The sequence below is a fragment of the Trachurus japonicus genome, chromosome 3 (genome assembly GCF_045865225.1).
Source record: "Trachurus japonicus isolate A0001 chromosome 3, Traja_1.0".
Lineage (NCBI taxonomy): Eukaryota > Metazoa > Chordata > Actinopteri > Carangiformes > Carangidae > Trachurus > Trachurus japonicus.
The window spans coordinates 5,796,007-5,811,593 of record NC_140909.1 but is presented as its reverse complement, the minus strand read 5'-3'; the positions used below and the strand labels follow the sequence as shown (position 1 = coordinate 5,811,593).

The window sequence follows — 15,587 nt, the reverse complement described above, 5'->3', positions numbered from 1 at the left end:
TAATAATTTTTTAGATCTTGCAAGCACGCAGGCAATTAAAGAGAACGTATTGGTCATAAATAGGCAGCTGCAGGTTCTCAGCCCTGATGTGCACAAAATGTACTCTGGCTAATCGCAATTAAACACAGTGATCTTACCTGAGAGAGAGAGACACACACACACACACTCAAACACACACACATACGAGAGCCTTTATGTTGCAATGTTTCTTCTAAGTTGCAGCATGCAGGATAGATTCCTGCTCAGATGTGAGGGAGACCAGAGGCTGAATTCATGGAGCATTTTGGTGTTTTTGAACCTGAATCACTTAAATAAAAAGCAGAAACATGTTTACAGCACATTAATTATCTGTTATTAACATCACGGCACAAAAGCAGAGAAGGAGAAACCCCCCCTCCACTCCCCTTTCCCCTTTATCGCTCAATATCCTACATCGAAATACGGCTCACGAAGCAGGAGAGAACTTCAGCGACACAGATTTGGAGTTAATTCTCTGTGGCACTGGAAAAAGAGTGAGAAACGACAAAAAAAAGAAGAAAAAAAACCCCAAATGAAGCAGAGCGTTCACACACACACACGCAGAAAAAAAGCTGATGCACTGAAGGCGTCTGCTGCAACACCCCTCTGCAGGAAAACCATGAAAGACCTTGAAAGGCGTCGGTTTGATTTTGAAAACCTGCTCAGTAAAAAAAAACGTGCTGCAGACGGAGGAACCCAAACGGAGGCCGCTGCAGGAGCCGGGGCAACGGTTCCTCTGCTCACCCCAACAACCGCTCAGTGATTCTCTGGGGACGAGTTTGTCTCCACGTGGCCACAGTCGCATCATATCCCTCCACCACCACCGCCACCGTCACTGCTGAAGATGTTCACCAGCTGTCAGGCTGCAGATTCTGTCACCGTCCACATTATATGAGACTGTATGTTTATTTGACAGATTTACACTTTAAAGGGGGCGGGGTACGTTCAGCGCACAGACTTTTAATGAGGCGTTTAATTTATAAAAACTGAGCAATGAAAGTTCACACATGCTCTGAGTCAGGTGTGGATTTTATTTAACAATGCAAATAGACTGAAACTAAGATAAATCTGGATCTTTTTTTTATGTGTAGCATTTTATGAGTCTTTAAGTAAGTGAATCATAGGCTAAGTAAACTGAGCTCATTATGTTGCAAATGATGTACTGAGCAACAACTACAAAAAACACACAACGGCCTCCGACTCAGACTGTTATAGTTTGATATAAACTGGACTCACAGGCAGCAGACTGTATTTAAAGGGGAACTATGGAAGTCCGCTCTCTCCTCCTCTGTGTTGCTAATCCTCCTCTCGGCCATGTGCATTTGTTTTTAACGAAGGGAATCAATCCATGGAGCGGTGGATAACGTTATTTATCAAATACAATGCTACAATGTGTATATTAGTGTAGTCTTATCTGTCATAAACAAGAGATTACGGGTTATGGGGCGCATTATGTTTGTGTGGCGGTGCCGCAGAGACGAGAGCTGGGACACCGGGTCGGAGGCTCTGATCTTACAAGGTTGGTTTTCAGCCAAGAGACGCTAGGTGGAAGGCAGAGATTCATTCATTCATTCTCCCTGGAACTAGTTACAAGTCATTGATTTAACCAGCACCAGCTGTTGCTCCGAAACTGTTTAATTAAGGTAAAAATCCTGCAGAGTTCCTCTTTAAAATAAAATACAATAGTTGTGACTGATTGTGATGTCTTGTGTGGACAATGTGTGGAAATGTGGACGACTCAAGGACTCAGCTGTGGGAAATATTTTCCATCTCACAGACGAGCAGATGTGGAAAAAGACAGAATAAAAATTTAAAAAAAGAAAAATACTGTGAAAACAGAAAACACTGTGAACACTTGGGAGAGTTTGGGCACCAGACGATCTGAGCCGTGTTGATCGTCTCATGTTGATCAAAGTGTCGTGTTTTGGTTCTTTGAGCGCTGCTAAGTGGCACCGAGCCTTCAGTTTGTGTTTGTGTGTTTGTGAACGCAACAAAGATATATATATATATATAAATATAAATATATATTTCTAAAAATTGTCAGGTTTTCTGAAGATTTCATGTCCCTCTGCTCTGAACTTTGATCAGATTAAGAAGACCCACAAGAACCCAAAGCCAGGACGTCGTTGGTCTCTGCTCACAACACAACACGTTAAAGAAGCTGGAAAACAAAAACACTGACACATAGTCAATAGAGTCATCGATGGAAAAAACACTTGAGCACTTTTTGCTTTATTTTATTGTAAATGTGTCTATAAAAGGGAGCGATATGAATAAAGATACAACAGATACATTTAAGACATGAGTAACTTCAGCTGGAATGAAGATGAAAAAATAAAATAAACTGCATCAACAGTAATGCATCATGACATCTAAATACCGTTATATCCTGTGACTCGTAGATATATGTATATATATTGATCTTTTTGTGTATGTTTATAGTTTTTATAATGGTTTACGCAATCAATTAGATGAATGTTTTGAATATAAAAGACGCGTCATCGACTCGTGAAGAATGAAAAAAGACTCAAAGGAAGAAAAACTAGAGACATAGAAAAGAAAAATAATAACAGCAAAAGAAAAAAACATGCAGATATGAGACGGTACGTGACTAAACATGGACACAAAAATCACTAATATAGAAATAAAAACTTATACGAATGTAGAATAAGATGAAGGTTTAAAATAAAAGCAAGAAAGCAATTACAGGAAAATGCCAACGTGAAAAGAACATGTGACACTTTTTATTTTAATAATCATTATATTGCTGGATTACATAGAAAGTGCTTAGCAACATTCAATCTTTTACTTTCAAAGAGAAACTGAAGTTGTTCCCGTCGTCAGGAATGTGACAGCCAAACGTTTTTTGGCAGTGACTTTGCAGAATCTCGTGGAGACTCTGCTGAATCCATTTGGCTGATTTCTTGGTTTTGTTTTGTTGTTTAAAAAAAAAAAAATCATTTTTAATTTATAACTTTTGTAAATCAGTCTCAGTTGCATGAACCTCAGAGGACGTTGGTTGGACCAGACGTGACCAGTTCTAACCAGCTCTACCTGCCAGCGTTTTATTTTAGTACCACTGAGTGTTAAAAACATGGTCTTCAAATGATTAACAGCTTTAAACACATTTATATTATGAAGCCTTTAAAAATAAAAATCCCTGTTTCCCCTCGATGATGTTCGTACTTATTATTTAATTGTGCTGTTTCTGCCTGAAAAGTCTTTGATAACTTTCTCCTAATAGTTCTACATTGTTTACAAAGATGCTGAAATCTTTTGGTCACATTCATCATGTCAACGTGTGTGTGTGTGTGTGTGTGTGTGTGTGTGTGTGTGTGTGTGTGTGTGTGTGTGTGTGTGTGTGTGTTTGTGCTGAAACCGGTAACACTTTATAATAAGTACACACTATTAAGCATTAGTTAAGCATTAAATACTGAATCCTCATTAGTATGTAGTTTATAAACACAGTTACAAGTGTTTTACTCATCATTGATAAGCACTAACAGTATTTATAAACTACATACTAATGAGTATTCATGTGTTATAAATGAAGAATTCAGTATTTATTAATGCTTAACTAATGCTCAATAGTGTGTACTTATTATAAAGTGTTACCCTGAAACCTGCTGCGTGTGTGTGTGTGTGTGTGTATGTGTGTGTGACATCAGAGATGAGCCTCATAAGGCCCTGAGTCGGGCCAGCAGAGCCTCCACGTCCGACTCTCCGTTGGTGCTGCAGCTGCCGACGGCGGCTCCAGAGGACGAGGTCTGGACGGCCGGCGGCTCCGATGTCTCCACCTCCCTCTCCCTCTCTCTCTCCGTCACTCTCACCGTCTCTCTCTCCACCAGCACCACTCTCTCTCTGTCCGGCCCGTAGCCCACGTGACCCGGGGTGTTCCTGTACCTCCTGTACCCACCAGAGTCCCCCCCCCCAGCAGCAGCAGCAGCAGCAGCAGCAGCCTTGGTCCTGGCTGCAGACGGATGTCCCTCAGACTGGTTGTGTTGCTCCTTGGTGGGCGGAGCTTTCACCGCCGCCGAGCTCACGTTCAGAGACCTCTGCAAAGGAGCCTTGTTGTTCTCTGTGAGTGGAAAACAGACAAGAACAGTGAACATGAGTGTGAGGACGAGAGAGGGAGGAGCTAGTGGCTCGTTAGTTAAAGGGATAGTTCAACATTTTGGCAAACTGGCCCATTGCCATAATCCCTATAGTCATAGCAGTAGGTTTGTTACCTTCAATTGTCGGTGCAAGCTATTTTTTAGAACGGTGGAGCAGAGCCGCGAGCTGCTCAGAGCTACGCTACGGAGGCTAATGGGATTTCTTACCAGACAGAGTTGTTTTAGAGGGGAATTCATGCAAAACCGCTGATGTGTGTTGTCTTCAGGGACAGTTTTTCAGCAAGCAGTCTCTGCATTTACCTCCAAAACAACTCTGTCTGGTAAAGTTCTGTTATTATCTCATAGTGTGGTGAATGTGCAGCTCACAACTTGTCCACCAGAGTGTTGTGGAGTTGTTGGATTGTGTATTTGATGAGTTTGATGAGGAAAACCAAGAAATCCCATTAGCCTCTGTAGCGTAGCTCTGAGCAGCTCACGGCTCTGCTCCGCCGTTCTAAAAAATAGCTTGCACTGACAATAAAAGCTAACAAACCTACTGCTATGACTATAGGGGTTATGGCAATGGGCCAATTTGCCAAAATGTTGAATTATGCCTTTAAAACTGCAGATTAAATAAAACAGGTTAAAAACATGAAGTTAGTGAAGCAGAGGAACGAGAAACACTGGAGTCAGGATGGGCACATGCAAAACAGAGCAGAGTTTACACACATGAGCTCAGTGTACACACAGTTAGACACACACACACACACACAGTGGCAGTGCAGACTTTTGTGTGTGTGTGTATATCCACACACACTGATGAGGACACATTTTCTGCAGCAGAACGTGGCATGCGGCCAGCTCGATATGATGAAATGGATATGGCTGATCAACCGCAACAGAAACTCAATAACATTGTGCGTCGCCCCCTTTTTCCAATCTCCCAGTCTCTTTCCCTTTTCTCTTACATGACACCCTCCCACCCGGCTCCACCTCCCCTGATTCCACCATCATCATCCATTCTCCTTCCTCCGCTTTTCATCTCGGCTCTCTGCTCGCACACAAGTCCTCTTCATCTTTCTTATTTCTCTTACGCTCAACTCCCCCACGCCGTTCTCCTCTCTCCTCCTCAGCCTCCCTCCCTTCCTCCCCTCTGGTTTCCGACTTAAAACACACACACACCCAGACAGACAGAGAGTGGAACAGAGCGACGGCCCAGATCAGACCTACGTTCTGAATTATAATCCCTCTGAGTAGATCTTAGACTTCATCATCAGTATGTGTGCGCTGGAAGGAAGAGGCAGAGAGGGTAAATCCATATTCATGTGACCTTGAGCGTCAGGCTGAGAGGAACGGCGCGCGGAGGAAAGACACCGGCGCATTTAAAGTTTCCTGAGCCTGAAATGTCTGGCAAACAGGAGTCAAACACAGCAGAGCAGAACAGAGCGACCCGCTCTGTCAGCCAATCGGTAATGAGTTTGGAGCGTGGCCAGTCAGTCATGACAGTGTGTTTTATGGGCTGCGCTGACGAATGACAAGGAACGTCCCTGAACACAACCTCTGACAAATAAATAAGGATAAAAGGAGGAAAGAGAGCAGACGAGAAGGAAGTGACTGCAAAATTAAGGAAGCTGGAGATCACACACACACACACACACACACACACACACACACACACACACACACACACACACACACACACACTACAACTTGAATGGCAAACAAGAAGCAACTGGGATTTTAAAAGGACAAAATGAGCAGAGTGTTTCTTTGCTGCTGTGACTGAACATTTACGGCCAAGTCTCCTCTAATTATCTCACACTTTCGGCTCCTTCCTGTTGTTGCGGCCTCAGTTGTAGAAAAAAAAAAGAAAAAAGAGATGACAATTATTCCCCCACTGTTGATCCTCCTGCTCCACACGCCCTTATCATGTGCTGCTGCTCTCTCCTCCCTCTAAAAGCCTGTCATCTGCCCCCCCTCAACCCCACACTGCCCCACAAAGACACGTTTCCTTCACACAAAATCACACACTCAGATTCAGATTCAGAGTCGATGTTGGTGGAAAAGACAAATTATCAATTGTGGTATCAGCAATTTGCATTTTAATATCTTGTTTACACTCGTGTTGAAAATTTTTCAGACTCGCAGCATTTCAGTCGAGACACAAACGAGCGCTATCTCCCATCATCTCGCATCGGTTTGGACTAAAAATTTAAAAATTCACTTTTGAATTGATCTTAATAAGTATTAGCATGAATTATCATTTAATTATTTTCTGCCCTTCTGTGTAAAACACACGCTGCAGAAATACAAAGTGCTGTATCGCTGTGTGTTTAGACTTCAAAAGTAGATTAAAAAAATAAAAAATAAAAAAAAACCCACACTTCAATCAGACCTCTTATCCGAAAGTGCGTCTCTCTTCTTCCTAACAGGGCTCTGGCCTTTAGTGGTGAACATGATCAAAGTGCTGGCAAGTTCAGTTTCTTCTCGGCTCTGCCCGCCTGTGACACCTAGCTGCCCCGTCCTTTGAAGCCTCGCTAGCTCCTCAACACACGCCTTCATCTGCGCTGTAAAACACGTTGCAGAGATGTAAAACACGTCTGATCTCGCGGGCTGCGCTGCTTTAACCAGCAGCTCACATTGATTTTTATGGCAGAACGAGTCAAGTGGAATTTCAATTCAAAGAGTGGAAGACGATGAGGAATGTGAGGATGAAGCCCGTTGTCTTTACCCCAACACGTGCTGAGACGGTCGACGGCCGTATTTACCCCCCTCCACCCCACCCAGATGATTTGTCAGATGTGTGAGACGCATTCTGAGTTTGAAATTACTCAGACACTTCAAATCAGTACATTTCAATTTAGCTTTAACTTTTTTTTTTTCTTCTTTATTGAAGATCCTCAATGACTTAATTCAACATTTTCTATTTCATCTCAAGTACCAGGAACAGAAAGTTATATCAAGAAATCTATCAGCTTCCTCAGAATCAGGATTAATCTTTGAGATTTATAGGAGCTAAAATACACAAACTTCTCCTAGAACCTAATTTGACAAATGATGGACAGTGAAGCTGTTCACTGATTCCTCCACACGAGGCTTAAACCAATGCACTCAAAATAAAGACATGAACCTTTACACTGCTACCGCCTTTGAAGTCCATGATACAGTGATTATCAGATACAGCAGACCAGGCTGTCGTAGTTGGCCCAGCAAACATCAGACTGCATCTCAATCTCATTTGAAGTTGACTATGGTCTGGTGAAGGTGTTTTCACTAACACGTAACCAACTGGACAGACTTTGAACCAATCAGAGCAACGGCCCAGAAGACGTATGTAAGATGTAAAATGCCAGTTATTGACACTGAGTTAAGCCCTCCAATGTAAAAAAAAAAAAAAAAACTGTTCATGATTGGTTCCCCAGTTTTTGGGGGATTGGATTCAGCCTCAACGGCTCCTTCTCCAGACGGATCGGAAATGAAATTGCTAGGAGCTTTGTTTGGGTTCATCCAGGCTATGTAGAAATGTCTGTTGTGTGGGAAACACTTTGTAGTCAAATCCACAAAAAAAAAACACGCAAAAAAAAAGGAAACGTAGAGCTCTCAAATGAGTTATAATCTTTCAAGGTTGGTCTTTATGAGTTGAATCTGATGCTATATCTCAAAAACTTTACCCATAATACCGGTCAGAGAGTCAGGATTGTAGCTCCGCCCCCAACACTGACTCTCAGATCACCTGAGACGCCACACAACGTTTCCCACACATGCAGTGGGAACTGTAAAAACACTTTGATGCATGAAATCAGCTGAGAGGACACAGTACTGGACCGTCAGCCCGGAAATTTGGCAGCAGTGTGTTTGTTGATCATGACTGCATGGTCATCACCATCCATCTAATCATCTCTATCAACAACACTGAGTGAGAACATGTCCTTGATATAAAAACGCTTATTGCTTCAGTTATTTCCTTTGATCGGGAGAAGCTGGGTCTTTTATGGGTCTTTTTCATCACATTTTCTGGCATTGGATCAGTTTTAGATATGAACAGTATATTTGTATTGACTATGAGTTAGTTAAAGATATAAAATCACCACATCTCACTGAGATTCAGTTCTCTGAACACACTCCCTGCTCCACATCAGCCAGAGAAGTATTCCTTCACTGCGTTTGCAAATAGCAGCAGAAAGGAGTTCACATTTCCTCATGTTAGATCATTTGCTCCATTTATATTTGACTGTTGCAGATGAGCTTTTACTTATCTCCCCCCTCTCCTCCTCCTCCTCCTCCTCCTCCTCCTCCTCCTCCTCCCTCCCTCCCTCCCTCCCTCCCCCTCCTCCCACTTGTGCTCTCTCTTTAAGTTGAGAGAAGTTGGGTTGGGAGGCAGCGAGACTCAAAGTGAAGTCTAGACTGCAGCAGCGCTCGCTTGTCGCTTCCTCTCCGACTCCTACACCTCCGCCGCCTGTCAGCACCGGGCTGACAATGAACTCATCTACATGAAGAGCAGTTAAGAGATTTAGAGCACAAAAAAAATAACAGTCAACACATGAGAAAAGCCAGGAGACTGGTATTTTCCAGTGTCTGTTAAAACATGAACACAATGCGATTTGTGCTAAACTCCCAGTCGATCACAGGCCTCAGTCGGCGGCTGTCCTCTGCTGCGAGGCAGAGTGACGACGAAGAAGAAGAAAGTTGAAAAACAATGATAAAAGAAGTGGCAGACTGAGCTTGTTGTGCGTCTTGATGCTCTCAGCTTTCTGCTGTTAAACTCTTAGTCTTCATACTGTAACGTCTCTCAGCCTGCAGCCTTTCAACCAGATACTGACACTGGTTCTGTTCTGCAGCAGCAGCAGAAGAAACATCTCAGACAAAAACAGACTAATCGCTGCTCTGACTGTGTTGAGAATATCAGGAATTTCAAGATGGAGTCATGGTGGTGTATTGAACGTCTGACAGGACGGATAGCGTTTTGTAGGAATGTAAACGGCCTCGTCCAATAGAGAGAAAACAGAGCGATGCTTTCTCTTCCCAGCCTGCAAATAGCTGCAGAGAGGAATTCACATTTTCCTCTTGTCAGATCATTTGGTCCATTTGCATTTGCCACTTCAAATACAGATGCAGATGAGCTTTTCCTCTCATCTCTCACCCCCTCCCTTCCCTCCCTCCCTCCCTCCTCTCTCTCTCCACTCTTATGAAGTTTGCTGTATTTGATCACTTTAAGAAGAGAGTAGTCACGCAGACTCGCAAAAAATACAGGCAGTGAAGTGACTTTTTCTCTCTGCAGAGTGACTGACACAACAAGTTGAAGTTAGCGAGATCAAACAGGCACTTCTGCAGCCGCCATGACTCACAGCGCGGCGAGATGGTTCGACAGTTCGCTGCATGTTCAGTATAATGACGACTATTTGCCCTGTTTTTTTTTTCCTCATCTACAAGAGCAACATCACTTTAACTGCACAGGGATCAGCTCATGATGTATATGATGTATATGGAGAAACTAAACTTCAGTTGGTGGATTAAGCTCCTCGCTAACTCTGGTACGATGCATGAAATGGTTACATTTAATGTTAAAATGGTAACATTTAATGCTAAAATGGTAACATTTAATGCATATTCACAACATAAATAAATAACACACTATGCCTGCACCATATCTGCAAAATGTGCAATGAAACTGTTCAGTATTGCGATAAATACGCAAATACTCAGGTGTGCATATTAACCATACAGTTCCTGTGTCTTTCTGGTGCCACACAAATACACCAAAACCAGAGAAGAGGAGTGGAAAGTTTACGCGCTGTAAACAAACTCCAAACATTATAAGTCGAATAAAGACAAAAAGTTATGTTAGAACAACTATGACGATCGATGGATGCAGCATGGACGAGTTTCAGACGCCGTATCTGAAGGACCTGACGGAAGTCCGCCGCCGCTGTTGTTGTTCCGTTGCGTTACATTTAGCGGTGTGGCTCAGGCTACAGGTAAAGTGTATAAGTGTGAAGGCATAGCGCCTAGAAATACAGTAAAACTTTGTATTTCAGGCAACTTTTGCAATGTGTTTATTGAGCATGTTGATGAAAATAAGTTCAATCGGTCAGCTGTAATATACAGTGTAATTAAACTAATTTATTGAATAAGCTATCATAATGAGAAATGCTCTAAGCACCGATTTGCAGGCAGAGCTAAAACCAAAACTGTATTCAACCTCCAATGATGTAAAACCAGATTTGTAAAATCTAAGAAGCTGAAGTTTCCATCCTGTTTAAAAGGTGAGAAAACTTTATTTTAATTGTTTATATTCAGCAGCAGAAGCTTTTAGCCGCTGGTGCAAAGGTCAACCGTCTTAAAAAGTCAAGTCTTTCAATCTGCTGGTGAACTATCGTCATTATCAATTAATCTGACAGTTATTATCTGGACTAATCATTCTGTTGATCATCTGTCAAAACACTGTGATAAATGCCCTTTACATCAACCTGTGTCTTCTGTCTGCACCCTGTCTTATTCCATCCAATCAGGAGTAAACAGACAATTAAGACTGAGAACTCCAACACCAAAATGCTTTGGCCTCTTTAGCTTGAAAAATGACTCAAAGAAATATATCAATTACCAATTCATTTTCTGTAAATCCACTAATTGATTAACTGCTTAATAATTCCTCCTCCTTCCCATAAAATGTAAAGTGTAAAATGAAGCTTTTCAGAGTCGGGTGAATACTAAGAGTGGATAGTGGGAGAGTAGGCGACAGTATGTCAGCCAGCAATTAGCCTGTTAGAGGTGTAAAGCTACATTCACTGTGCTGCTTCGCTCTGTGAATAAAAACGGACATAATGTTCTTGGGTTTTCTCTTTGGCTGGTGCTGGAGTTGAACAATGGCAGCTGAGCGTTTCCTCTGATAAAGCAGCCGACTCCGTCCAGCAGCAGCACCTTGAAATAAAGTGGGGAAACTCTCCAGCGTGGCGGTTTCTACTCCTACGTGAACAGATGAAAGGGCTTAATGACTGCATTTATCTGTGGCTGACTGTCTATACTCTGACAAACTGCATTTTATTTACCTCAGAATAGCACAAGTGATTGAAAAGGAAAGGGGGGGGGGGGGGGGGAGAGGTGGAGTGAGTAGAGGTTGAAGGGTCCCAGGCTTCCCCCCCCTTCCACTTCTAATAGACAGCTTTACAATGCCACTGAGTTCAGACTACAGACGTTGATGTTTCTTTATGTACGTGTGCTGCTCTGCAACTCCACTTTAATGTGCCCGTACGTGTCCCCACAGGAGAGCTGCTGCATTTATAGCTGCAAAATGCACGGTGTCATAAATATGCGTGACGCGCCAATGTCACCGCGCGAGTCTCTTAAAAGGTAAAAGCGAGCAGACAGCTTGTTAGTTTGCCCGTGTGCATTAGGCTGGCTGTAATTAAAGATCATTACCTGGCAACACACCAGTCATTGAAGCTTTGTCCCTTGCTTGCTCACTGCAGTTAACTGTGTGTGCAGAAGGAGACTGCACAGCTCCTCTGTCACACAGCAGAGAGAGAGAAAACAGCAGACAGGATTAAAAAATAAGGAGAAGCAGCAGGCAGTGGAAGGAGGACAAGAGTGGAAGAAATGAGATGATGAGGGAGAAGATGACTAGATAGACAGAACAAACAGCCAGAAGACAGTGGCATGATTTGGAGGCAATGATTGTGATTTGGACTCAAGTAAAATCGAGAACAGAGAAAAGAGAGAAGTAGAAGTAGAAGATAAAATAGGAGGTGTGGGGGATAGACTGTTCAAACAGCTCTGTAATAATCCCTGTGGGTAACGCGCAAACCAGCACTGTTATAGGTAACTGAGGCCCGTCCTGCTCTAATGCATATCGAAGTGTTTTCCTTTGTTGAGCTGTGATTTGACTCCCACTTCTTCCGTCTCTCCTTTTCCCAGATTTAACAATCCCAAATATCTTTGTTCAAACACACAGGAATAGATCACAGAAGAATGGAAAGGCAGAAACATTTGGAAGCTGCCGAGGACTCTGTGTGCCAGCAAGCCTTCGTGACTTCACTGGCTGTGGGTTTTTTCTGCTGTTGTTGTCGTCTTGTCTAGATTTTTATTTTTTATTTTTCATTTTTTTTACTGGGCACCAAATGGCATTTTGCTTTTTTGTTGGTTTTGGGTAAACTACCAGCTGGTTGGGAGGTTGTGATGGTGGGGGGGGGCAAACAGAGCTGAAACAATTCATCGATCAGTGGATCAACAGAAATAAATTGAATATCAGAAGGGTGTTTATTTATTTATATTTCAAGCCAGAAAAAATAACAACAACATTCTGCTGAGATTTTCTCATCGAGAGAGAATGGGCTGGAATGTGTTACTGTTTGATCAACATATTACATTAATAAAGAGAATAATAATTAAACGCAGCCACAGAGGAAGTCTGAAGGAAGCATGTGTTTTGATTAAGTGATAATGATGATCAATGGAAAAAAAAAAAGAGCCGTGCTGACCCCTCTCAATCACCACTTTGGTGCAGTTGGTTTGTAAAGGCCCACAGCTAATTTTAGGAAAAACATCCTTGCTCATGTGCTTCTGCTTCTTGAGTCGAGCTCACACAACTGGAGAGGCTTTAATTGGTTTAATATTTGGGAGATAAAAGCAGCTTGTGATTTCAAGTGTAAAACAAACGATGAGTTGAAATCATAACCAGTATAATAATGATAAAGACCTCCTTAGAGGAAATCTATGAGCACACTAAGTGAAGGCTGCACCAGAGCATCTACGAGTCACCTACAAAGAAATCGAAAGAAATCCATGGTCATAGACATCTTTGTATGTCTTCCTCAGCTGGACACAACCATTAGGGCTGGGACGATATGCTTTTCTCCCGATTCGATTCTTCTACAATCTTTTGGATGGCGATTTAAATTGCGATTCTACGATATTGCCGATTCTCTCGATTTTTAGTCTGCATTTTTAACATTTATCTGCACACAAATACTGTAGGAGCCTATAAATTAACATACTCCATTATAAAGTGAACTTAAACCCTTTTCAAATCCTGTACTCTCTGTATGTAATAAAGGCTAACAAATGCACATTGCACAATATTTTTTTTTAAATTAAAAAAAAAAATAAAAAAAATAGATTTTTGAAAAAAGAAAAAAGATTTAAAAATCATCAAAAAAGATATTGCGATATTTATGTGAATCGATTTTTTCTCCCACCCCTAACGACCATGGTCAGTGCACAAGGGGGTGCACAACGGGACATGCACGTCAACACGTGTCATCTGCAGCAATATTAAAGCCCCAGTATGTAACTTATTGGGCTTTTTATTAGCACAAATCTAATATTGCTTTCATAAATACCGAATCACACCTGCATACAAATGAAAGCTTTCTGGTTCCTTAGAATGAGTTGTTACAAGTCGTTACAAATACATACAGTAAGTGGGCGACGCACCGAACCGAGGCGGCCATGTTGCATCGCCATTTTTTACGTTGAGTGGCAGCGTGACCGTAGGTAACCATGGAAACTCAGCGGAGCTGTGGGCTCGGCCTGTTAAAACTGTCACCACTGTGTAGTGTGAGGAAGGACGGAGGCACTGGTGTTGCATTCAGGTGCAGTCAGGCAGACGGCCGTCGGCAAACCAACCGGATGTCATTTTACTGGACGAGAGAAAGACGGTAAAACGTGGGTCAGGTAAACAATATGACATCACCATGACAACATATTGTCACGCCTGTATTGTTTTGCCTCGTGCTGGCGGACCACTTGTTTACATAGACGCTTGTTTATCCTGTTACATGCAGCGTCTGTTGTCTGTCTGACATCTGCCCCATTTCACGTGAATGCAACATCAAGAATACGTTCTGATATGCAACCGCAACGCTAGATGGGGGGAATTCCTACATACTATACCTTTAAAATCAAGTTTCCATGAAAAAAAAAAAAAAAAAAAATGAGTGAGGAGTTTGGTGGGTGTTTGGTGTCGTTGGTGGTTTGCTGCTTTAAACCAAAAAAGGGCGACGTAGAGGACATGAAAGGGGCTGAGCTGGATGTCCCTCAAGTCTTCTGCCCCTCCAGTGTGAACCCCAGCCACTGTGAGCTGCAGCCAAGCATGACATTGCGTTAGCACGCCTTGGTGAGTCTAACAATGCCTCAGAAGTGAGCCCAGTTCCCTGCCACCAGTGCTGCTGCTGCTGCCGCTGCCGGCCCACCGGCCCACCGGCCCCCGCTGCACAGGAAGCTCCATTCACAATATCATCAAAATTAAAAGAAACAACGGACGACGAGTTTAACCTCTCTGAATCTGATGTGACGTTTTGTTTTTTTTCCCCCGCAGCTTCGCACGTCAGCGTCGTCACGACTGTGCCAAATTCATTGTGGCAGCGCTTTCAAACAGTAGACTGATGGACAGGCGGCGGTATAGACGCGAGGCGTAATTGAAGGTTTGCCTGTTGCTGATGGAGCAAAAACACACGTATCTGATGAGCGACAAGCTGTTATGATCATTACAGTGTAATTGCTACTGTGTTGATCAAACATAAAGCAGATATAATCCCACCGGCTGAACGCTGCTGCAGGGGAAACAAATATCTGAAAGGTGAATTAATGAAACTGACTTTTTCCTTATAGGTTCAACCTCACAGACATGAAGTAAGAAAAAGTTGTTTTTTTTACACCCTGCACATACACACGGGTGTTAAAATGAATTCATATCTTTGAAAACGCATTGCACCTCAGGGCACAGTCACAGACAATAACACAAATACGCAACCTGCAACAAAATAAGGGAAAACATGCATCGACAGGTAAGGTGTGATCCTTCAGTAGAAACAAATGTGTCTGCCTGTATAACAAGGTTTGAAATCCACCTGGCAGATGGCTGCAGAGGCCCAGGCTCTTACTCCTGCTTTAGCCTCATTATAGCAACATGCAGTGTAATGGACTGACAATGTTTCCTTATACAGGGACAGTGGGGTCTCTCTCTCTCTCTGTGTCACACACACACAGAAAGGCAAACATCAGATACAAACACAGTCAGACAACCTGACAGACACACATCACTGCAAACACACACAGACACACAAACTCCTTTAATAAGCTCTGGCTACTTCCCTCATACAGGTGTGGAGCCGGCGCAGCCTGCTGCCTCTGGCATGCATTAAACATGTGCTCTGCTACCTGTTGTTGCTGTTGTTGTTGTTTGTTTGTGTGCTTTACCGCTGGTAAATATCCCCAACAGTCAGAGGGACTGATGCATATGTATTTTCCTCCTCAGTGTCTTCACACTAACTAAGGTTTTCTATCACCGCTCTCTCCAGTGGTGTACATCTGTCACACTGGGAGAGGAGAAAATATTGATCTTTCCACGAGCCGCCAGACACAAAGAAAACACCAAGTGGACTCACACACATGTATTTGCAGAGACGGACGGACAGATATCATACATTCCTCTGTTAGCTCCCAATCAGTCGCTTACATGGATTAATGAACTGGTTGAAT

At 42.8% G+C, this 15,587-nt stretch overlaps 1 protein-coding gene across 2 annotated transcripts in view; it reads right to left on the bottom strand.

Annotated features, from left to right (window-relative positions):
• Nucleotides 1-3,668: 3,668 nt before the first annotated feature.
• LOC146989463 (protein diaphanous homolog 3-like) overlaps nucleotides 3,669-15,587 on the bottom strand; it is a 186,831-nt gene continuing 174,912 nt past the window's right edge. For both annotated transcript variants that reach the window (XM_085805708.1, XM_085805719.1), the window contains one exon: nucleotides 3,669-4,096. In XM_085805708.1, coding sequence (XP_085661834.1) covers nucleotides 3,696-4,096 — 401 coding nt within the window. In that variant the 3' untranslated portion in view covers nucleotides 3,669-3,695. The remainder of the gene's footprint in view (nucleotides 4,097-15,587) is intronic.